The 25,071-nt window shown below is 38.6% G+C and overlaps 1 protein-coding gene across 3 annotated transcripts in view; it reads right to left on the bottom strand.

Moving 5' to 3' along the window:
* The window catches only part of PAQR8 (progestin and adipoQ receptor family member 8), a 49,024-nt gene extending 36,000 nt beyond the window's left edge, over positions 1–13,024 (bottom strand). Inside the window, exons 1-2 of one of the 3 annotated variants that reach the window (XM_056818395.1) lie at positions 12,687–13,024; positions 3,133–3,221 (exon numbers count right to left, since the gene is read on the bottom strand). Coding sequence is in view for 1 of the 3 variants with exons in the window: in XM_001364070.4 (XP_001364107.3) it covers positions 12,232–12,279 (48 nt within the window). In the remaining 2 variants the exon portion in view is untranslated. Of the gene's footprint in view, positions 1–3,132; positions 3,222–12,231 lie in introns of all 3 variants that reach the window. The other 2 variants (XM_001364070.4, XM_007484087.2) reach the window with 2 other exon arrangements.
* Between the last annotated feature and the right edge of the window lie 12,047 nt (positions 13,025–25,071).

Genomic DNA, 25,071 nt, shown 5'->3' with positions numbered 1-25,071 from the left:
GCACGAAGCCTGATGTCTTCAGCTCACACTGATCTCTCCATCAGAGGACACCTGAACTCCACCATTGTTATTTCAACTCCAGTAGACACTGGGCTCTCACGGGTTAAGCTTTTGTTTTATTCATGGTTCATTTGCTAGGAACCAGGCTTCTATGTGCCCCTGTGTGTCTTCTACCCTTTTCAGCTCCCTGTAGCCTAATGTGCTATCTCTAGTTCACATTTCCTGTGTGTTCATGTCTACCTCTTTCTCCTAAGCTTCCATTTTCCGGGCTGACTCTCTAGAGCAGCAAAGAGCCTTGGAGGAGTGATGTCCCAGCTAGATGGAAAGCTGCCAGAGGCCAAGGGAAAGGGTCATGGTGACTCAATCTGTGGCATGATTCCCTCTGAGTCAGATCTGGCCACTGTTAGATAGAGGAGGCTATAAGAACAGAACATCATTCAAGGCAGACATAAAACCCAAGTTGCCTATGGAATAATGCAATGAATCTCTCTCTCTCTCTTTTTTTTTTTTTACTAAATCCCATCATGGAGGAAAATAGAATCTCAAATTGCCCTACTGTCAAAGACAGTGTTTAATTCTATCAGATGGTATAGTGAAGTCAATTATGCAGCCACCACTTCCCATCCACCCTGTTAGCAGGCCAAAGAGGCTCCTGGTTTTTAAAGCGCTTTTGGATTCTCCACAGTCCAATAAGTGATTTCATACGCTAATGCTTTGTTTTGCTTTGTGAATCCTTACCTCTGTCATAGAATCAATACTGTGTTTTGATTGCAAGGCAGAAGAGTGGTATGGGCTAGGCAATGGGGGTTAAGTGACTTGCCCAAGGTCACAAAGCTGGGAAGTGTCTGAGGACAGATTTGAACCCAGGATCTCTTGGCACGCAAGCCACTGAGCCACCTATCTGCCCCACCCCCTAATTTTTTTTTTTAGTACATCCAAATAAGAAAAAATAGGGGGATCATTCATTACAATACATTTAAATGTACAGATTTAGACTTGCTAAGGGAAGTCGGGAGGGATTGAGAAATCTACATTTTCTAATTCAAGGGCCATTATATTCTTGTTATTATCTTTACATTCTCTTCTTTCATCCTCTATTTACAATAATTTTAGGAACATAAATTTAGAAAAATGAACAATAATAGTGCTTACATAAATGCATTTTCTTTTCCTAGGGAAAGACTTTGGAACAGGTTCTTTTTTTTTTTTTAAGACTATGGTAAGAGTTCTTAACTTTTTCCCTGAGTCCTGGACCCTTTGGCAGTCTGACAAAGCCTACATATTCCTTCTCAAAGGAATTGCTTTTATGTTACATATTTTATCATATTTTTATTTTCTATCATATATTTAAATATTAAATATGTTAATAATTATTATATTTGTTATACCTTATTGGTTTATTAAATATTATATATTTATATTACATTTCTATATTATATATTATATATCTCAAAGGATTATACCTTTTAAATGCATAAAATTAAAGACATGGGGGAAGGACAGCTAGGTGGCTCAGTGGATGGAGAGTCAGGCCTAGAGACAAGAGATCCTGGGTTCAAATATGTTCTCAGACACTTCCTAGCTATGTAACCCTCAGCAAGTCACTTAACCCCCATTGTCTAGCTCTTGCCACTCTTCTGCCTTGCAACCAAAACACAGTATTGATTCTAAAATGGAAGACAAGGTGCTTGTTTTTTAAATGAAAAATAAAAGACATAGGATTATAAAGGAGACCAATAAAAATAAAGTTTTGGGTTTGTTTTTTTAATTCCATTCAAGCCCATGAAACCTATTTATGGACTCTACGGGAATTTATGGACTGGTCTATGGGAGACAGTGGGTACCCAGATGCCAACGTCTGACATCTGCCATTGTTTCTCTAAAAGGTTCAACCCCTCCCTGCATTTCCTGGCTACATAATTTAACAAGGAGGCTCCTTAGACATCAAACGCATCAAAGAAGCTCAGCCCACACAGGAAAAAAAATACTTAGCTGAAAAATGTCTATGCAAAGGGCAGGATTCATGACTCTTTGACTTCATTCTCTTTAACTGTGGTCACTACCATTCTTCAAGGAGGAGTACTGCTGCCATTTCTTAAGACACTGTACTCTTCAGCAAGAGGACTCAATCCCCCATCTCACCCCCAGCCCAATCACCTAAAAATACGCTGCCCAATCACATGAATTCTAGTTTCCTTAAATTCTTACAGCTCCAGTTTAGGGTCTGTTACAAGCTCAGGAAATGACTCAGCAGGGGAAGGGAAAAGATCTGGTTTGATATTTTTTCATAATTTAGAACATAGAGGTCGCCTAGTCCAAGTCCCTCATTTTACAAGGCAGAAAGCTGAGACTCAGAAGAATGACAGACACACACAGTATAAACAATAGCAGAGGGAGAATCATAAGACAACATAGAGTGAAAAACTGAAATCTAAGGAGGTTAAGTGGTTTACAGAGATAAAGTACACTGGCCAGGAATAGAAGAGGGAAGGGAGATCAGGAAACACTCTAAGGAGAGGAGGTGACACTCAATTGGGCCTTGTAGAACTCAGGAGTGATTTTGTTGTTATTTAGTCATGTTAGACTTTTTGGGATCCCACTTGGAGTTTTCTTGGCAAGGATACTAGTTTGCCATTTCCTTCTCTGACTCATTTTACAAATAAGGAAACTGAGGTAAGAAGGGTAAAAGGATTTGTCCAGGGATCACACTGCTACTTTAGTGTCTGAGGCCAGATTTGAACTCAGGAAGATGAGTTTTCCTGACTCCAGGCCCAGGACTCTATCCACTGCGCCACCTAGCACCCAAAGAGAGAACTGCTCATATAAATATACTGAAGTGGAAAACCAGAGTTTTGAGCCTACTTTGGCTTCAAAGTAGAATCTCAAACAAGGTCAGAATGGTAGGTGGAAGCCAGATTGTAAAGCACCTTAAAAGGGTTTATATTTTTATCCCAGAAGCAATGGGGAGCAAGTGAACGTTTTTACATGACCACACATACGCTTTCATTCTCCAGCCATATTTTTAGTATCTACGTAAAGCCTACAAAATAGTGCTAAATGAACAAATGCTTGTTGAATTAATTAATACACAAAGGCAGAGCAACATCTTATTTCTCTGAAAAGAAAATGGACCTCTTTATGACACTGGAGTCAGGAAAACCTGGTTTGAAATTCTGCTTCAGACATTTCCTTGCTATCTAACTGTGTGTCTTTTTCTCCATCTGTAAAATGGGGAGAAGGGAGAGGGTTGGTTTGGATGATTTTCAAGATTCCTTCCATCTCTAATGATTCTATGATTATGAAACATCCCAAGAACATATCTAGCAAATAACCTATTATGGATATATGGATGTTATCTCCCCATTAAGATGGAAGTTCCACAAAGGCAGAATTTTGCTTTTTCCTTATATCCCTAGTGCTTAACACAGTGCCTAGCAAACAACAAATATTTAACAAATGCTTTTAAAAATCTGCTTTGATTAATTGTATAGAAACTAACTTAATGATGATAAGAACTGGTGAATTGACCTGATCCTTTATGAATCATGAAAATGATCCTTTCCAGTTAACTACCAGTTTTCAATGGAAAACTTTCTAAATGCCACATCATATATAGGATATCTGATTCTCCAACCATAAATTAGGGCTCCTACTGTATGGATGCTTAAAACTGAGCATACTAAATGACAAGGACACTGGTTAGATCAGGACTATCTCCTTACAAACTGAGCCCTATTTGTATGAAGGGTTCTTCCAAAACCACCGAGAACGGACTATAGAAACCCCTTTCAGAACTGGCTCCAACCAAAGATTAAGGACCAGGTTCACTATTAGATCTTCCCCACACAGGTCCTGTTTGAACAGCTTGGTTATACAGGTCTTCCCAAAGAGGAAGAAATCTCTGAGTCTCAGAACTTTGAGAATCCACCAAGACCTCAGGTGGAAGGATTTGGAGTTGAGGTTTCTCCTCTCCTTAAGAGCTGCTCTAGACACATCAGACAAACTCTGCAGGACCAAGAACAGGACTTCTCTCATGAACAGAGCTTGTCAGTATCCAGCTGCACCCCCTCACCACTAGAGGGCTCCAGGCCGCCATATATTGAAAAGGGGCGGAACAACTACAGCCCCCTTCTCTGGACCATCACCCCTCCATGCACCTTCTGACATTCTGAGGACATAGGGTGAGGTAGCCCCAAGCGCCAAAACTTAAGTCAAGCAGTAAGCAGCAGTTCCTTGGTACTCATAGGTTCTCTATTTCAACATTTAGAGTTCAATATTTATTAATATTCAATATTTAGAATTAACACCTCAGTCTCATTTGCTAAATGGTGCAGTTGAACTTGATCAGGAGTTCTTATTCTGAGGTTCATGAATTTGTCATATAATTTTTTATAACTTTCATTATACTTGGTTTTCTTTGTAATCCCATGTATTTTATTATTATATGCATTTTAAAATGCAAATTTAAAATCCACCGGAGAAGGAAATGGCAAATCACTCTGGTATCCTGGCCAAGAAAACTCCATGGATAGCTATGGTCCAAGAAGTCATGAAGAGTAGAACACGACTGAATGTCTTAACAACAGGCTGCCAAAGGGGACCCATGAGACAAAAAAGGAGACTAGATTATCTCTTAAGGTCCTTCAGACTCAAAATCCTATTAGCTCTAAAGTATAAAAGAACACTGAATTTACAGTCCACTCCTAAACTCTTGAAACAGAGGAATATTCACTTGCCTAAGCACAGCTTGTCATGTTCTACATGGTTCTCAGTTGTACTGGAAGAATGCAAAAAGCAATGAAGACAGAGCTAAAATGGGATGAAAAGAGAAAAGGACCCCTTTTAAGATTTGGAGATTTACAGGATCATAGATTTTGAGCTAGAAATTATCTTTTAAGTCCCAGTCCACACACCACCCCCCATTTACAGTTTAGAAAACTGAGTCTCAAAGAGGTTAAATGACTTGTTTGAAGTTGTTGTATCATTTTTCAGTCTGGTTAGACACTTTATGACCCCATCTGGGATTTTCTTGGCAGACACTAAAGTGGTTTGTCATTTCCTTATCTAGCTCATTTTATGGGTAAGGAAACTGAGGCAAATGGGGTTATGACTTTCCCAGGGTCACACAGCTTAGTAAGTATCGGAGGCCAGATTGAACTCAGGAAATGAGTCTTCTTAACTCCAGGTCTAACCATTGTGCTACCTCGCCACCCTGTCTAAAGTTAAACAGACAATAAGTGGAAGTTCAGAGATTTGGATCCAAGTCCTCCGAGTTTGGAATCCACTACCCTTTGTATTATGACTGAATAACCCCATCTGTTTTAGGAAGGCTGGAGAAATTTTAGAATAAACAAAGTAAACTTCCTAAAAATGCTGCTTAGAGAACTAAGATTAGAGAAAAATTGCTAAGTTGTCTTCCATCCTACTCCCAGACTTCCATCCCAACCTCTAACCAAGCCTATTATATGGTCAAGGAAAGCATGAGTAGTGCCATGGATAGAGACCATCATAGTGGAACAATCAAAAGCCTAGAGATGGAAACTTTGGTATTCCCAGGCATGAAAGTCTTACATTCTGGACAAAGGATAAATATTGACTATCATGGTATGCTCCAACCAGTTGAGAGCCTAACTGGAAAACAACAACAACAACAACACAGTATGGTGGGATGAAGGTAGAATGTCATTCCATCTTTCCTTACTAGTATCTTCCTATACACCAAGTAAAAGAGTCCAAAGCTTTTGATCTTGTATAGACTTAGAATCTAAATTCAGTAGCAGTATAACCAAAAAGTGTTATTTCTCAAGCAACATCCCAGAAAGAAAACCTGGTTATATATCTGACACTGTCCTTCCTTGGCTGTGACCAAGAAATGCAGTGGGAAAAGGTCCCTGGATCTTGTTCAAAAAGCCCTCATAGGTACTTAAAAGTAGCAGACAAAATTAGGAAGGTGATAAACAGTCACTATGGCAAATAATATCTTCATTTGATAGGACAGAAGAGCATTCCAAAAGAATCTGGTAAGAGTTAATTCAAAGAGAAAATACATGATAAATTGAAAAAAAAATTACTTATCCTACCAAATTAGACTTTGTGAGAAAATTGAGGGAAAAGCTAAAAAAAACCAAAAAACAGTCCCAAAGGGCACTGAAATTCCAATTGTTTTTGATTTCCATAATGCCAGAGTGGGAGAGAAAATGCAAGAATTCTTTCTCCATGGAGGGACTGACCCAAAGTGTAACATTCATAGACAACACTGAGGGCTAAGTGGAGGTCATAATCATTGCTTTGATGACAACACCCAAGTCTTTAGTGATGCAGTGAAGAAATTTATTAGATTTTTCCAGAAGTTCACCACAGCCTTCTCAGCCCTTTATTACATGAATAACACTCACAAACTGGAGAAATTTAAAAGCTTTAAATATGATATTTGGCAAGGAGTCAGAATCAAAACTCTGATTTTGTTTCCCTATTATTTAAAAAAGAAGAAGAAAAGAAAAACCTCAATTAAACTGGAATCATCTCTTTCAATGTCTGCCAAGGGGACTGAAGTTATTTTTTTTGGAACAATATTTTCATTGAACTGCAAAAAAAAAAACAACTTTTTTTTTTTGGCAGGACCAATTTTTAATGTGATTCTCTGTTCCCCTTTTCCCCTACCATGTCCCATGCCAGAACACTGCCAATTTCTAATCATACTTTTAAAAAATGTGTCCCATTGAAAAGCCTCTGAATTCAAAATAACATCACTACTCAAAAAGAGCAGCTTTTCAGATCACCCTTTAGAAACTAGTCAGTGGCCATGAGCATGAAAACAAGATGTTCCCAGTTCAGCTTCAGTTTGCAAGGCCTATTTCCAAGGGAATGTATTGTTCCTGAAGACAATGTGAACTTTGGGAAAAATGATAAATTTCTACAGGGTACCAGAGGTGCATTCAGATGTAAGAATAATGACAAATTAGTTATGCTCACAATCTGAAAATATCAGGAAGATAGGGAAATGAAGGAAAAGACAGAAAGAGAAACAAAACTTAACAGTCTAACAACCACAGGATATTATGACTAGCTAGAATAAACCGCCAAAAATTATCTAGTTCATCCCTCTGCCTACAGAAAAATTATCATCCAAAATCTCAGGCATGTATATCAACCAATCTCCATGCATTTCCTTGTATGGATTTCCTTGTATCCAGTTTGAGTGGAATCTGTTTTTCAGCTGTTGTATACTTATCTGCACAGTAGGGACAGCTGTTTGACTAAAACGGAGAAAGTAGAATGAGGACAGAGAAAAGCCCTTTTCTTGGTGACCCTCTAGAATCATTCACCTAGACTCAGAAGAGAACTCAAAATGAGGGATATGAGGTTTAGGAAAGGTAAGTGACATCCCTAAGGTTACACAGAGCTGGGATTTAAACCAGGTCCTCTTGCTTCCATTGTACCACGGCTTCCCTAAGGAATTTTTCCTTATATATTTATTTCCCTATAAATATTTCCCTAAATAGACTGGTAATTTATCTGTACTTTCTACTCAGAGAATTGATTGGAGCAATGAGAGAGAAAGTAACTTGCAAAGGGTCTTAGGTTTATTTAGTATATTTAAGAGGAAACATTTGAATCAAGGTCTTCCTGACTCTGGCATGCTGCTTCTCATCATTCCCAGAGAATATGCATATAACAGATGTTGTTCTCCAAAGCAGTGTTGTTCTCCAAAGCAGTCACCTTGGCAAACTATATTTCCTATTTATACTGTACTGTCTATAGTTATTTGTTTTTTGGCTCTCCTATTAGAGTGTAAGCTCCTTGACGGCAGGGACTGTTTTGTTTTGTTTTGTTTCTTTTGTATCCTCAGCACTTGAGGAAGGCAAGTGCCTATTACTACTAATAAATGTTATAAATTGACTGAGCCATATACTTATTCCAGTAATGTTGCTGCCATTGCTCAGAGCCTTAGGGGAAATCCTATTTTGCAATTACCTTCACATCCTGTTTCTTAGGTATACAAGAAAATTATTCTCATTATTCTATGGTAACACTAAATTTATAAACTAGTTTGGTCACCCACTTTATTTGCTAGAGTTGGCTCCAAAAGATCCTAGGTAATTTTTTTAACTCTTGCTTTTTGTCTTATTAACAGCTTTTTAAGGCAGAAAGGCAAAGGCTAGACCATTGGGGTTAAGTGACTAGCTAGGAAGTGTCTAAGGCAATATTTGAACCCAGGACCTCCCAACTCCAGACCTGGAACTCTATCCACTGTGCCACTTAGCTGCCCCTCCAACTCCAACTTAAAAAACATGTAACCAAAATAATATGCTCCAAGGCTCTAAAAAAATTCCAAAAGAAAAATTCAAAAACTGTTTTTGGCATTAGCAACAGCACTGGAATAAGTGTATAGTCTCCTGAGCTGACTTCTGTGAAAGAGAATAATGCTCAATATGAATGTTTAAGCTCTAATACATTTGTTTAAAACATCAAGTTACTTATCTAAATTTGTTCTCATGAGCTCAAGCAATTTTTCCACTAGTCTTTACAAGGAATTTTTTTTTGTTCTACAATATATAAAATATGAAGAGGAAATGGATTATCGTGGATGGTGTCCTGGTCATGAAGTTCAAAAAATCTGGGTTCAAATCCTGTTCCTGACACTTAAAGTTTAGAACTGGCCACCATGCTATTCTCCAATGAGATGTGGGCCTACAAAGATGGAAAAGAGAATGGTTGATTGACCTTGATCAAATCATTTAATGTTTCTAAGTTTCCAACAACTCTATAAGAGTTAGTAGGTTGCAGTCTCTACCAGTGAAAGCACATATGCTGGATGTATTGACATTTACTATGCATTGTTTTGTTATGATTATAGATATTTGGTTCTTATATCAGCTACGAGTCTGTGTGAAAGAAAAAGAAGAGACTTGAAGAGGAAGAAAAGCAATTTGAAATGGAAATGAGAGAGAGATAAGGCTTGACATTAGAAGAGCTAGAGAAGGGAAAGTTTCAGAGAAGCAAAATGGGAAGAAGATAATACAATGGAAAGGGAAGACTTAAACAAGACTTTAGCTGAAATTATCAATAGGTATGGAACACCTAACTTAACTAGAATTGAAGAATTAGAGGAACCATCCATTTCTGATAGAGCATTAGAGGTTGAAAAAGATCAATGAACATCAATAAAACACATATTTTGTTTTGCTTGTTACGTTTTTCAATTTAAAAAATCTCAACAACAAAAAAAGGCCATGTATTATGTACAATTGTGGTATTACAGATTTAGAGCTGGAAGGGGCTTTAGGAGATCATCTAGTCTAACTGCATTTCAATTTACACATCTGGAAACTAAGTCAGAGGGAGGTTTAAGGGACTTGCCCAAGGCCATGAAGGTAGTATCAAATCTCTGATATTATGGGACCCTTTGACTCCAAACCTAATGATATTTCCACCATATCATTCTGCTTTTACCCCTCTTTTTATCAGTGAGGAAACAATAAATTAGAGGGATAAAGAAATTATTTTCCCAAGATCACACAGACTGGAAAGAAACAAAGGTTGTATTCAAATCCAGGTATTCTGATTCCAAATTAGCACTATTTTCTCACTGCTTCATGATGCTTCCCTCAACTTAAGTTTCGTCTCTAGCACCTATCCAAGTGTTCAGTGTACAATAGGTCCTTAAATGTTTCCAGAACTAAATTAAAGAGGAAATGCTAAATTAATAAACATTTCAGGGTAGTTCAACCCAGATTTGGCATATGATTCTAACTAATGGATTCAGTATGATTTATTTAACAAAACAGAATGCCTTCCTCAAAGATCTATGAAATGTCTTTTTTAAATTTATATTTAATTTTTATTTTTAGTTCCACATTTTCTGCCTCCTTCCACCTTCCATACACACTGATAAAGCAAGAAATATGATACTTATTATATATGTATATATATATATATATGCAAAACACTGGCACATTAGCCATGTTCCAAAAGAAAAGGTCATATTTTCCTTTTACTTAAATCACATTTTCCAATTACTTAAATAAAATAAGTTCAGGGATATACTGCCATGGAAAAAAAACATTGCCAGAATTACTCCCTTTTCCCTTAACAAAGTATATTGCTCAACATGTGACATGTTCCTGATTCTGAGCTTCAAGTTTTAATACCTGTCAGACATTGAGAAAACATTCCATGTATTCAAGTGAATGGATCTTGGAGCACCCATCCCAATCTAATCTAGAAACCATCGGAGAAAGATCATTGCTATTGCAGGAATATCAAATGGCTGAAAAGCAAATTTATGGTGGCAAGGTATATAAAAATACTAATGTGGTGGAGTAAAAATAGTGAGGTGATCCAGGTTCAAATCCTAGTTCCACTACTGATTACCTGTGTGATATCACTTAATTTCTCTGAGTCTGTTTTCTCATTTGTAAAATGAAGGGTCCCTTCTAGCTTTAAAGCTAGGATTCCAACCAACTGCAGGGTCCACACCTAGGGACTGACTAGGAGCTGTATAGAGTAGATATAATTCCAAAGAATCATAGTTATTACATGATTATCCTAATATAATAGGGCCCCAATGTCTTAGTTTTAGATTGCATTTATAGAAACCATTTAGTACAGTCCCTACATTTTATCCATAAGGAATCAGAGATGGCGAAACTGTGAGACAGACAGACAGTAAAAAAGAGACAAAGGAGTAAAAAGCAGAAAGAGTGAAAAGGAAGGACAGAGATGAAAGAGACAATGTGACAGATCAGAAAGAGGATACAGAGAAAAGGAAGAGGAAAGGGAGAGACAAGAGACAGAAACAGGAGGCAAAGAGGGGCTGAAAGAAGGGGAGAGGGAAAAGGAACACTTTTGATTATTCACATTACAAAGGGGAGGAGTGTGGCTAATATAAACAATAGGCAATCCAAAGGATTTAACAGTATATACAATTCCTAGTCATTCATTCCTCAGTTCATGCCCCACCCTGAACAGACCAGTGTCCAGGATTGCTCTCCATGTCAGTTACCTAGGATGTAGCTGGTCAGTGGTAGAATACAGGCCCAAAAGACCATCCATTTGAATATACAGTTAGCTCTAAGTATGATCTCAATTAACCATATTGGAGCAATGTCACAAAAAATTCAAAAAGTGGTCAATTAAAGTAATTTTTATTTGACTAATTTGGAATGCTCTGTGTACAGGATTGTCCTCTGGTAGCTTTAACTTCCTAATTATGATATGTTTAGATTGATATTAAAATGAGTGTATGTTCCCTAAGAACACAATGATTGGGCAGTAGAGAGAGGGAACCTCAAAGATTGTTTGCTCCTGGAGAGATGACTCAGGATCAAAACTAAGATACAGATAATCCGCAAGTGCATATTGAAAAGTGGCTTTATAGACATTTGCAAAGTAGATTTCTTTGTAGATAGCTTTGGAGACAGGAAGACAGACCTGCTTTCAAGACCTGCTTCTGACACATGTTGACTGGGCAATTTACTTAGCCTCCGAGGCTCTCACTAGCACTGTAAGTAACAGGTGTTAGCCTTCCTTAGTAGAGGAAGTTCCACCCCAGGACCTACCCACACCAATGAAATCACAGGTCCAGTCCTTAAACCCTGTCTAATACACATTTCACTAGTAGTGACGTTAAGTGGCTTGCTCATCCAGTAATAATCAGTGTGTCTGGGAATTGGAACCCAGGTTCTCCAACAGCAAAAATCCAAGCCTTTCCTTTCTAACATGTCTACATACACTTGCTCACATTCAATTCGGGTTATATGTTTCCCATAAAGTTTTTATTTCAAAGGTAGAATTATAAAGAGGAGAGGCTTATGAAAATATCTGAGGTAGAAACTATCTAGATAGTTTGGGTTTTTTATTGACGTATTTTTACATAAAAAGAGGGACGTTCCTAGTACGAATATTTCCATCTCCACACAGGCACTTAGAGATTATCTAGTCCATCTCTGACTCCAAGTAAACTCACACCTAAACTGGGTCCAGAGAGATTGCTGGAGAGATGCACGGAGAAGGGGAAAGAACAGGCTAGATCAGGTCTCGAGAGAAGGGATGGGGGTGGGGGCGTCTCAAGGGGTTGGCCCGGCTGGTGCAGTGGGATCCTCCCCTCCTAGAAATCCAGGGACGTCCGCAGATGCCCTAAAGATTCACTACCGGCTTCTCTTTACCTGGGCTTTGCCCAGGCTAGTCACATAAAGTAACTCCGTTCCTCTCAGACCCCATTGCCCTTACCTTAAGTCTGTGAAGACGACGACTAAATGCCAGCGGGGCTCTGCCCATGTCCTTCGCACTTCTAAGTTTCCAGATCTTGCTACTTCGATCTCCCCTCCTCTTGGCACCTCCACTCCGACTCCAACTCCCCCCCTCTTCCCCCGCCCCCAATCCCTCCAGCTAAAACTCTCACCGTGTACATTCCTTCCTAGGACGAACCCTTTTCCTCGGTTCCCCAGGAGCCACACCCCTCCCGTACCCCCCCACCCAAGCTACTACTTTTCATGCCCAAGTTACCTCTCCTTGCCCCCGCCCAGGGCGTTCCCCCAGAATGAGCTCGGGGTTCCCCTTGTAACAGAATCTCAGTCGCTTTCCCGGTCCTAGCGCCCTCCCCAGTGCTCCCCAACATCTCCTTGCCTCCCTCCCCACACCCCCACTCCTCGACACTTCCCGAGCAACAAGCAGCCAAGACTCACCCGGGGCTGGAAGACAGGCGGGAGGGAGCAGCAGCAGGGAGCCCCCAGAGCTGTCTAAACTAAGCTATGCCCAGCCTAGCCCTGCCCTGCCCTGCCCTACCCTGCCCTGCCCTGCCCTGACGGGTCTAGCCGCGCTCCTGACTCCCGAGCTGCTGCTGCCGCCGCCGCCGCGGGACAGCACCACAGCTCTCTGGGCACGCAGGACGCCAGTAAAGGGCAGAGACTGGCCACTGGATGCTACTGCCGCCGCCGCCGCTGCAGCCGCCGCCGCCGCAGCCGCCGCCGCCGTTTGCTGCTGCCAAGCAGCCAGGGATCCGAGAAGGGGACCCCGGCGAGGGCGGGGTCCATCCGGGCTCCTCCTCCTTCCCAGAGACGAGGAGGGGGCGGGCAATGGGATGGGGGGGCTGGCACAAGTACGCCCGCCCCATTACTGCTAAGGCTGATGGACCAGGAGGAGGAGGAGGAGGAGGAGGAAGTTGGCTGTTTGTCAGTCTGGCTGGCGGCCAATCCCCAGGGCTCCCTTCCTCTCCTTCCCTCACTCACCTCCTAGTCTGCAGGGAGAAGGTCACTGAACCAACTTTTCACCCCTTTTTTTAAAGGAAGACTCTACCTGCCCTGGTACCTGACAAAGTGCCCTCCTGGCAGCAATCTCTCCCTCTAAGGTAGTTTGTTTAAGGTTTTTATTTATGGGCATTTACTTCGAAAGTGGGATGCTGCTGATGCGAATATTTTCCCATCGCCACAGAGACACTTAGAGGCACTTTAAACAGCTTGTCCAGAATCACACGACTGGAAGAGGGCTAAGAAGCTAGCCTCGAACCTGCCTGTCTTGGAGGCCAACTCTATTCACTAAATCACACTATCCGGCTGACCGAGTTAAGGCCCGTGTGTGTGTGTGTGTGTGTGTGTGTGTGTGTGTGTGTGTGTGTGTGTGTGTGTGGCCATTTTACGGGGAAGGGACTGTGGCTAGGAAAGTGTAGCGGCTGATAGTGAAGTGACTTCCCCATAGTGACAGGGCTAGTAAATGGCATGGCCCCACTGGAGTCTTGGAGTCTTCTGACTGGAAATGATAATCAGGCCTTCCAAGGCTTCTGTGGACTTTTATTATATGAGCACATTCCCTTATACCTTCATCCAAATATTGTCTTTTTTTTTTTTCAGCCAGGTCGACTCTTCTACCAGCAGAAAAGAGGAGTTGTGTGTATGTGTGTATCGTAGCCCATCCCCCCACTTTATTCCAAACACTACCAGAAATAAGAGGGGGTGTGTATTTGAGTACATTTCCCTCACTTCTTCATGCCAAATGCCACCAGAAAAAAAAAGGTGTGTGTATGTGTGTGTGTGTGTGTGTGGGTGGGTGTGTGAGTGTGTTAGTAGGGAGAAGTCGTGGCTCATTTATTCAGACCTGGTTATCTGGCTTGTGTTATGCAGAGATAAAAACATTAAACTTGAGGGGTGAGTTCAAATAACAAGCTCTGTCACTTATTATCACTTGTATGACCTGGGGCAAACTATGCCACCTCTCTGGGTTTCTGTTTTCTCATCTTCAGCATGAGAGATTTGGACTAGATGACCTCCTCTGTCATTTCCAGTTTTAGATCTAGGAAACTTTGCAACATATTCAGTCAGGTAGGAGACATCACAGACATACCTATTTATAGTCACTCTACATATGAATCCCCGCTCACATTAAAAAATCATGCCCTTCCACTTCAGTTTTGCAACCCAATAAACATGTCTTGAAATTTGCTAGTATAGTGGAAAGAACATTGGTTTGGGGTCAGAAGCCTTCTGTTCAGATCTTGCCTGTCACTTACTAGATATGGGATTCTGGTCAAGTCACCTTATTACTTTGAGCCTCATCAATAAAATGAAGAAGCTGTCAAGTCACACTGCAAAAAAGAGCAGAACCCAGAATAAGACCTCAGAATAAGATGGCCTACAATATCCTTTCCAGCTCTAAATCTATAATCTATGAAGAAACAATGAAGTTCCTGTCTTCAAGGAGCTTATAACTTAATATAATCATAATACAAAGTAGGGCATGTTTAATTAAGCCCATGAGGTTACTTACAAGAGTTTTTCTTTCTCTTTTTTCCTTTCTCTTTCTCTCTCTCTTTCTTACTTTCTCTTTCTCTCTTTTTCTCTTCCTTCCTTCCGTCCTTACTTCCTTTCTCTTCCTCCCTTCCTCTTTCTTTTCCTTTTCCTTTCTCTCTTCCTTTTCTCTCTCTCTTTCTTTCTTCCTCTCCTCTTTCGTTCTTCTTTCCTCATGTCCTATTCCTTTTCCTCCCCCCCCCTCTGTCTTTCTTTCTAAAGAAAAGAAAACAAAGACTTCATAAAGGAGGTAGCAGGTAACTTGGACTCAAAGCATAGGTTAGATTTTTAACCAGCAGATATAGTAAAAGGTTGGAGAGGCATTCTATTTTTAGGGGACAGTAAGCAAATTCAGGGAAGTAGGAAAACCCAGAAAATGTTCTTATAAAGGAAGAAGTTTGGTTTGGCTGGAGCATAGACTAATTGAAAGTGGATCATTTCAGATAAGGCTGTAAAAGTAGATGGCACTGGACTGTAGAACCTTCAGTGTCAGGCTAAATTGAGAGTTTATTAAATAAGCAAACAGGAACCATTGGGTCTTTATCAATGGTGCAGTATGATCTGATAGATGGATGAGGAAGAGTAAGCTGGCAGTGGTATGAAGGATGGATTGGAGTTGTAAAAACTGGACAATTCTAGTTTTCAACAGTTGTACAATTTTAATAAACCACCTGAGAAGCAGTAAGACTTGGACATGAGGGCAGGGGGCAGTGAAAAATTAGGTAACTGGAAATAAAAAGGCAGTTCCTAGTGTAATCCCAGGCTCAAAGCTCATTGGTATGGGATTCCTACTGTACTGGCAGAGATCAATGCCCCATAGAGTTGATGAGAGCAGGAAAGAAGAGAATGTCTTCAATTTTCTTCAGTCTGAAAGTCTCTTCAGGTTCTGTAGTCACATCTGATTTTTCTGACTTCCAGCTTTGAGAGAGAATACCAACAAGAACAATGCCAATGCTACTTCAGGTGGCTGAAGGAAAAGACTATGGGAAGAAGCAGACATGAATGGAGCTGGCAGTCTACACTAGATACTTTAGGAGACTTCCTCATAAGTGAAATCAAGGACTTTCTCTCTTGGTTGAGCTGAGTTATTTGGTTCCCCCAAAAGAGAACTACTTCTCTCTGAATTGACTAATATGTATAGTGTCTCTGATTTGTTTTGCTACTGATTTAGATAAATGGGTTTCTTTGCTATTTGCTATTCAGTGTGGATCTGGCATCCAGTGAGAAAGAGGTCAAGTCATAGATATAGAATTTAGGGTCCCTCTCTATGATGAAACAGTGGTCACATGTTATCTTAAATCCAAAAATCTCATCTCTTAGACAAATAATATTTAAGGGAGCAAATAGATATAATTCTAGCCTGGAACCCTCTACCTCCTGCTTTTCTTCTTGGTAGGAAATAAAGTCTCTCTCATAGAAGACTGGAGGAAAAAGAGGCTAGAGATGTGCCAAATGCTGGGATAATACCTTGCCACACTAGTTCAAGAGATAGTTCTTTCAAATGAAGGTACCTAGCTGGCAGGCTAAAAGCATGTGTAATAGAAAGTCAGTCTTGGAAGTCAGAAAACTTGGGTTTAAATTCTGGCTCTGACATTTCCTATCTCTGTGACCTTAGGGAGTCATCTAACCTTTTCAAGCCTCGGTTTCCTCCTCAAATTGACACTTACACCACCTACTCCACAAGGTTACTATGAATAAAACACTTGGTAAACCTCAAAGCCTTATGGAAATGTGAATGATTATTCAGTGTGGTCACAACCACAGTTGCATTACAATCAAGAATCTTAAGCAAAAATAAGTTCACAAACACAAAGAAATATATAGGCTTTCAGGGTTGGAGGAGAACATGAACCAGGATCCATTTTATAAAACATCCTACACAGGGCAGCTTAGGTGGCATAGTAGATAGAGCACCAGTCCTGGAGTTGGGAGGTCCTTGGTTCAAATTTGGCTCCACACACACTTCCTAGCTGTGTGAGTGTGGGCAAGTCACTTAACTCCGTATGCCTAGCCCTTGCCCTTCTGTCTTAGAATTGTCACTAAAGCAGAAGATAAGGATTTAAAGGAAAAAAAAAATATTCACTGTTACTCAGTGGTATCTGATTCTTCTTGACCTCATCTGGAGTTTTCTTGACAAAGATACTAGAGTGGCTTGCCATTTCTTTCTCCTCCTTGTTTTATAGATGAGAAAACTAAGGCAAACAGGGTTAAGTGATTTGCCCAAAGTCACATAGCTAGTAAGTGTCCAAAACCATATTTGAACTCCCTGACTCCGGGCCCCATATTCTATGTACTCTGACATCTAGCTGCCTGGTAATTACCTAGTCCAGTCTATATCTCTGACCACAAATACCCATTATAACACAAATAGTCATCCAGTCTTCTTGAAGACATCTATTGAGGTGGAACTATTTGACTTCTGGATAGCTCTAATTATTAGGACATTTTCCCTGCTATCTAGCCAAAATTCTCTTCTTTACAACTTCTGCCTAGTCTCCCTGGGGCCAAGCAAAACAAGTCTAATCCCTCTTTCATATAGCCTTTCAAAAATATAAACACAACTCATATCCTCAACCCCCTTCCCTCTTTAATCTTCTCTTCTGGCAAATATCCTGGGTTTCCTCAACCGAATCTCATATGGCACAGACTGGAGGCTCTTCACTATTCTGGTTGTCTTCCTCTGGGTAATTAAGGAACCACTGCAGCCTCTTTCAGACTGGGAACCTCTGACACATTCTTCTATAACATCAGCTTACTTGTTATCTGACTTACCTTCTCATTCTGCTCATACAGCAAGTAATTCATGCACAGATGCTTCGAAACAAAAATTCCACCCTCCAGAACTTACCTACTCTACTTTTTGTATTTCACTGAGACAAAAACACATTAGTGTTCCGGATCATCACTGACTAAAGTAAATTGGCTTTGCTATTAAAGCAAAGATCATTAAACACAGAAAAGAGAAACAGAATGGATCCTTGATAGGCACCCACACTAATACCATTAGAGTATTTCTATCTGGCATTTTTAGAGAATCTACCACCATTAAGCTTTATAGAGAATAGAAAATTACTTGGGATTTCTTCCAGCCCTACCCCATCCGTAAGTAACTCCCAAATAAAAATTGAGAGAGAAGCAAATACAGCAAGCCAATTAACAGGGGCAGCACTTATCTTTGGTTTTCATTCAGGTCTCCTCAAAAGAGGTGAGTGAGGACCAGGGCACTTAGGTGGCTCAACAGATTGAGAGCCAGGGCTAGAGATGAGAGGTCCCAGGTTCAAATCTGTCTTCATACACTTCCTAGGTCTGTGATCTGGGCAAGTCACTTAACCCCCATTGCCTAGCCTAGACAACTTTTCTGCATTGGAACAAATAGACAGCATCAATTCTAAGATGGAAGGTAAGGGTACTAAAAAAAAAAGTTAAATCTTTAACTGGAAAATAGAGTCTTTGCTCTTGTGCTATCTGTAGTGGTATATTCTGAAAGCCCAGTCATTCTTGCTTTTGTTTGAAAAGATGCTAGGAATAAATCTAACCTTAGATGATGACCAAGTTCTGATTTCTGAGAATGACATAGTATAAAATGTTTAGAGCTAGAAAGCATATTAGAGGCTGTAGAGCCTAAAGCCATAATTTTGCAGGAGAGAAAACTGTGACCTAGTGAGGTCGAACAAATTGTCTAAAGTCCCATTACTAGTCAAGGGTAGAACCTAGAATAAAACCTCAGGCTTCATGCCTCCCAACGTAATGAGGGTACTTTCAACTCTATCATGATGCTTCTTTTCATTGGATTGCCACCTATTTTATTTTGCTAGAACAACATAAAGCAATATACAAATAACATCCCATATTTGTATTTTTGTACCCATAGGCTCTTTTAAAATGTATATTCATATATTCATTATCATCTTATTTCATTTTCATTATAACCATGAGACAGGCAAAATAAATAATATTATGCCTTATTATAGATGAATAAATTGAGGCATAGAGAACATAAGTGACTGGTTAATAGTTGAGAGGAGATTAGAAACTAAATTAAGTTCTCTTGACTTCCAGCTTGGTATTTCTTCCATTTGGCTGGTGAGCCCAGAATATAAGAGAACCTTTTTTTGGTATCACTTAAGTAAAATTTCCTTTTCTGGCCCTAAGAACCCTAAGTAATTTTTATCTAATACTAAAAGTGGTGAACTTTGGTAGTCAGTAAGTTTGTTTCATACCAAGGACCTGACCTTGGTGAGATGTATAGCAGCCCATAAATGTTGAATAGGAAAAATGTTTCAACTTTTGTTTAGTTTTGATTTTAGTTTTTTCCTCTACCATTAAAAAGACAAATTTATAGGATCAGTAAGTGTAAAAAGTGCCCCCGCTACAACTGGAATGGACTGTTTGGTGGGGGCTGATAAACCTAAAAAGTTGGAGGATTTTGACTTTGATATTGAAGCATTTCTATTCTTATAAGATCTGGCCTTAATTCACAAGATGGTCTGGCTGCTGCTTGTCTTCCTGCCTTTGATCACTGGTATTTGGTCTTTTTTTTCTTAACGTGAGGACTAGAGTAATTTATTCCTTCTAGAATGGTTTACATGGGAAGCTTTGGGTTTTTCTATTCTGAAAGGTTTTTTTTTTCTAGAAGACAGACTCTCATATATTAAAGATGGTTTCTCTCCTCTTCCAGCCTAAAGCCAAAAGCATGGATTCAAACTATGGATCATTTCACAGGGTATTTCATCCTTCACTGCTTCAATACTAACTGGGGGATAAAATAGTTATTTTCATTGCTTACTCTGAGAGAGGTGCTTATTTTATTTCCTCATGGTTGGAAAAAAGAAAAAAAGAAATCTAAATTATTATTTCTTTTTGTAATGCTGGGAGTTGGTTATTGCTGGTAATAGACAATGATTTGGTCTTTAAAGAGGATAATAATAATAATAATAATGTTATATTGGCCTAAATGACCTCTTCAGTTCTAGCCCTAACATTTTTGGAATCTATGATTCTGAATAGTCAATAAGCATCTATTGTATGCAAAGCACCAAGTTAGGTTGTTGGGAAGAAGGGAAGAGAATAAGTATTTATATAGCATCTATTATGTACTAGGCACTGTGCTAAGAGTTTCATAAATATTATCTCAACAACCCTGCAGGGTAAGTGCTTTTATCTCCATTTTATAGATGAGGAACTGAGGCAAACAGAGGTTAAGTGACTTTCCTAGAGTCACACAACTGGTAAGTGTTTGAGGTCTCATTTGAACTCTATGATGCCAGAAAAAGTCCTCTATCCACTGTTACCTAGGTAACACCTAGTTTCAAGTTAAGAGTAGGGTTGCCATTGTCAAGAATCAAAACTTTAGTTGAGAATTCAAGAAAAATTTAGGAAAAGGATGAAAAAAAAACAACTAGTGCCAGTGCCTTCCAGGGGCAACTGGGTGGTTCAGTGAATACAGAGCCAGGTATGGAGACAGGAGGTCCTGGATTCAAATGTGGCCTCAAACACTTCCTAGCTGTGTGACCCTGGGCAAGTCACATAACCTCCATTGCCTAACCCTTATCATTCTTCTGCTTTGGAACCAATATACAGTAGAGATTCTAAGTCAGAAAGTAAAGGTTTAAAAAAAAGAATGAAATAACAAATAATAATGATATAAAAAAGCTAGGTAAGAGGAATTATGCATAGAGTGTTGGCTGTGAAATATGGAAGATCTGAGTTAGAGTTTGTCTTAGACACTTGCTATGTGACCTTGCATAAATGCCTGGACCTCCCCCAGTCTCAATTTCTCCATATACAAAATGGGAATAAATGCTTCTATCATAAAGGTTAATTGAGGATCAAATGAAATAATATATTTAAAGTACTTTGTAAATCTTAAAGTGCTTTATAAATATGGTCTATTTCTCTGTTTTTGGTAGAGGGAATTTCATGCCTGGGAAATATGGGGGAAATTCTCTGTAAGAAAATGGTCCAACCCCCAAGATAAAGAAAATGGCCTTCAGATTACAGATATATGTTTCCAATTTCCTTCCAATTTAAAATCTAAATAACAACTAAATTTTGTTCCATGATCTGGTTGTTAGATTTAAGTCAGATAAGCTCTGAAGTATCATACTTTAAAAATTAATATCAAGAGTCCTTCCTGATCACATAAGCAACAAAACAGAAGACTAAATAATTTCCCTGATCCTCATGCCCTCTCAAAACTCTTGAAAGTAGAAATTATGCATCAAAGATAAAGCAACTTAAGCTGTTTCCATTGTCTAGGACACTCAAAATCCCAAAAAGTATTTTTTAAAATAAAGCAAACCCAAGAAACTCACGAATTGACACTCACTGGCCTTGAGCTCTCTTAGAACTCCTCTCTTACTTCTTACATTACTGGCAATAAGACTATACTAGGCACGTGCACACACACACACAAACACACACAGAAACACTTAGTTCTTCCTCCATTTTCCTAGTGCTATAAAGATTCTAACTCAAGGATATGGAAATTTGTTCAGGCTACAACAGACAACCAATATAGCAAAAGCCTACTGGAACCACAATACCATAGTACCAGTGCTACAAAGCTTGAACTGATGGTGCCAAGGCACCAATACATGGAACCAGTATATCAGCTTTCTTGAATACAGGTCCTGATAGAGGAATTGGGAAAGAAGGAGTGAAACAAAATATCTTGGTGAGGGAGACGGAGAGACAGTATGGAGGCCCTTGCTGCATTCCACTAAGCCTGAGGAAAAGAGTTCAGCATCCAGATGAGGTCAGTTCTGACTTCCAGTTACTTAAGGCAGAGACTTAGGCTGGCAAATCATGGATTGTCTAGCATGGAAGGAAGCTGCTGCTTTGAGATGCAATTCACAAGGAAAGCTGCCTCAGAGGAGACAGAGACAGAAAGTGAAAAGAAGAAAATTAGATGAGGTAATGTGGAGGAAAGGCACCCAGGTGGAGATAGAGACTAGTGGTAAGTAGATATCATGGACATGGTAGGAGATACCATGAGGCAGCATCCTCCCTGATACCTGCAATAACTGAGATTGTTCTGGGAGTGAGGTATAACAAAAAAGGCAATCCACAGGGCGAGTTCTAAAAGGCAGTGGCAAAAACTACCTAGGGGATATGCTAGAATGGATACTCTAAACATCTTGATTGCATGAAGAATACAGAGAAAAGAGAGATCAGAAAGGAGTAACAAATCAAAGAATGAGGGTCTAAATTAGACAGAAAAAGAGAATAGATAATTAAAAGAGTGAAAGACATACTTTTTGGAAAGGGGTGCAAAAAAGAAATTTTAAAAGCTAATGAATAGAGCTAATTGAAGAGTAGAAGAAAAGGAAAAAAGGGAGGGCAAAGAATTGTATAGTCAGGGGGAAAGTAGTAAATAAAAGAACTAATAAGTAAAACCTATGTAACTAGAGTTTTGTACCCTTGGACTTCATCTCCCAGAATCCCTTTCCTTTTGTCCTCATGTTGTGTCCTAATGTTGTATTGATAAACTTGTGTATAACTCCACCCCACCTCTCTCTTTTCCCACATACATGGTCTGGGTAAACTTTTAATGAAGGGTTTTTTTCTTTCCTCTACTTCAAATGATTATTAGTAAATCTTATAAAATATAATACTTGGATTATTGGATATTAATTTTTAATCTTACAAACACCAAAAGGAAAGGGATCACAAATCAGCGAGGAAGGGAAGAGAATTGCTTTTTAAAAAGTATTGAGGTCAAGTAACTGCTGGAACATAATACTGTGATTACAGCAGAAGGGGGTGGGGAATCATAACTTGAAAAAAAGTATTAGAGATGAAAAGAGAAAAATATGAACCCAACACATAACTTTAAATTTGAATGGTTTAAACAACCCATTAAAATGAAAAAGAGTTACAAATTAGGTAAGAAAACAAAACCCTAAAAATTTCTTGTTTACAAGAAAAAAACAAAGACATATCCAATATAAAAGAGAGGGGATGGGGAAAAAAACATATTATTCACCAAGTGAATCCCAAAAAGCAGGCATTGCAATCATGCTATCTGATAAAGCAAAAACAAATATTCAAATATAAAAAAGGATAAACAAAGTAACTATTTTATACTGAAAGGAACAAAAAACAATGGACCAAGATCAGTAATAAATTAATATGCACTAAATGCCTTAGCATCCAAATTCACAAAGGAAACATTATCTGAGCTACAAAAAGACATAGAGAGTTATGCAATAGTGATAAGAGACTTAGTCCCTCTTTCTCAATTTAAAAGGGAAAATGAGGGACTGAAAAAATTGCTGGAGAAACTAAATTTCAAAGACTTGTTGAATTTTTTTAAATGAGACATCAAAAGAAATTAGATATTTCTTAGCACCACATGGAACTTTTAAAAAAATCTGCCATGTACTAGGATACAGAGAAATCATAAACAAATGTAAAAGGCAGAAATAGTCAATATATACGTTACAGATCATACCATAATAAAAATTGCAATTGGTTTGGGGGTTACATACAAAAAGATATAGACCCAAATGGAGACTTAACAATGAAATCTTAAATAATGAGGGGGTCAAAGAATAAAACATAGAAAGAATTAATAACTATGAAAAAGAAAATATTAATGAGGAAACAAAATACTAAAATTTCTGAAATGCTGCTAAAGCAGTTCTCAAGAGAAAATTCATATCCTTACATTACATTACATTACATTACATTAATACATATTACATATCCTTACATTACATTAATACATTACAATACATTAATACATTAATAAGAGAGAATTAATTAACTGAACATTCATTTTTTAAAATAATAAAGTCAGCAAATAAATAAATGTAACAAAAGCATTAAAAAGGAGATAGTAAAAGTTATAGTGGAAACAGAAAAATTGGACACATAAAAATCCATAGAAGTAACTACAACTAAAATCTGTTTTTTAAAAAGACTAACAAAGGTGATAAATGCATAACTAATCTGATTTAAAAGAGGAAAACAAAAAATCAAATCAATAAAACTACAAATAAACAAGAAAAAAATCAGAACAAAACTAGAAGACAAAAAAGGAATAATGATAGATGACAAAACTGAGAACACAGAAGAAATAAAAGAATACATTCGAAAATGTAAAATATTCATCAGAAGATGAGATAGAGGTCTCAACTCAATTTCAGAAAAGGATATAAAACATATAAAAGAGCTTTGAAAGAAAAAATTCTTGGTCTTGATGTACTCTCAGGAAAATTCTATCAGTTTCTAAAAGAACAATTGATACCCATACTTCACAAATTTTTCTTTTTAAAAAGGAGAAAAAAGAAAAAGCATTACACCAGAAATGTCTAGAGACTGTTCAAATAGTCTTCTGACTTAGGAGATAAAGACAAAGTTGGGCACCTTATACAAATTGCTTTGTCCTTTAATCTCCTCAATATACATTGAAGCACTATTCCTCATTTTCAGGTTGTCCTTTCTCTTTGGCATATTCTCTCAAGCCCCTCATTCTCCACATAATCCTATCTTTGTCATGCTCAGGTTTTCTTTCCTTCTCTCCCTCTTTCCCCCCCCCCCCCCCAGCTTCTCCAGGATTTGCTGCTTATTATCTACTCCAGCCCTATGCCAGGGCCAAAGAAGAGAATGAATTTGGCAAAAGACAGGTAGAAGTAGATGAACCTGTGATATTACTATGGAGTATATACAAATACTATCAACATTTATCTGGAAGTACAAAGTATCAAAGTATCAAGGGAATACATTTTAAAAATATGAAGGAAGGCAATCTGGCAGCACCAGATTTCAAACTATATTACCAAGCAGTAATCATCAACAGAAGCTAGTACTGGCTAAGAAATTGAGTGGTGGATCAGTGGGTGGTGGATCAGATATAATACATAGTATTAATGACCATAACAATCTTGAGTTTGAGATGTCTGATAAACCCAAAGATCCAAACTTTTAAGACAAAACCACATTATTTGACAAAAATTGCTGGAAAAACTGGAGAACAGTCTGGGATAAACTAACTAGGTATAAACTAACATTTCACACTGTATAGCAAGACAAAATAAAAATGGGTACATGATTAAACATAAAGGAATAAGCAAATTAGAATAGCACAGAAAATTTTCCAGTCAGATCAGTGGATAAGGAAAGAGTTTATGAGCAAACAAGAGATAAAGAGGAGCCTAAGAGGTAAAATGGATAATTTTTATTACATGAAATTAAAAGGGGGCTACACAAATAAAACCAGTGCAGCTAAACCTAGGAGGAAAGCATGAAACCGGAAACTGATTTTTATAGAAAGTGTCTCTGACAA

The sequence above is a fragment of the Monodelphis domestica genome, chromosome 2, assembly GCF_027887165.1.
Source record: "Monodelphis domestica isolate mMonDom1 chromosome 2, mMonDom1.pri, whole genome shotgun sequence".
Classification (NCBI taxonomy): Eukaryota; Metazoa; Chordata; class Mammalia; order Didelphimorphia; family Didelphidae; genus Monodelphis; species Monodelphis domestica.
Note: the sequence above shows the minus strand (reverse complement) of the source record. Positions and strands in the feature narration are given on the sequence as shown.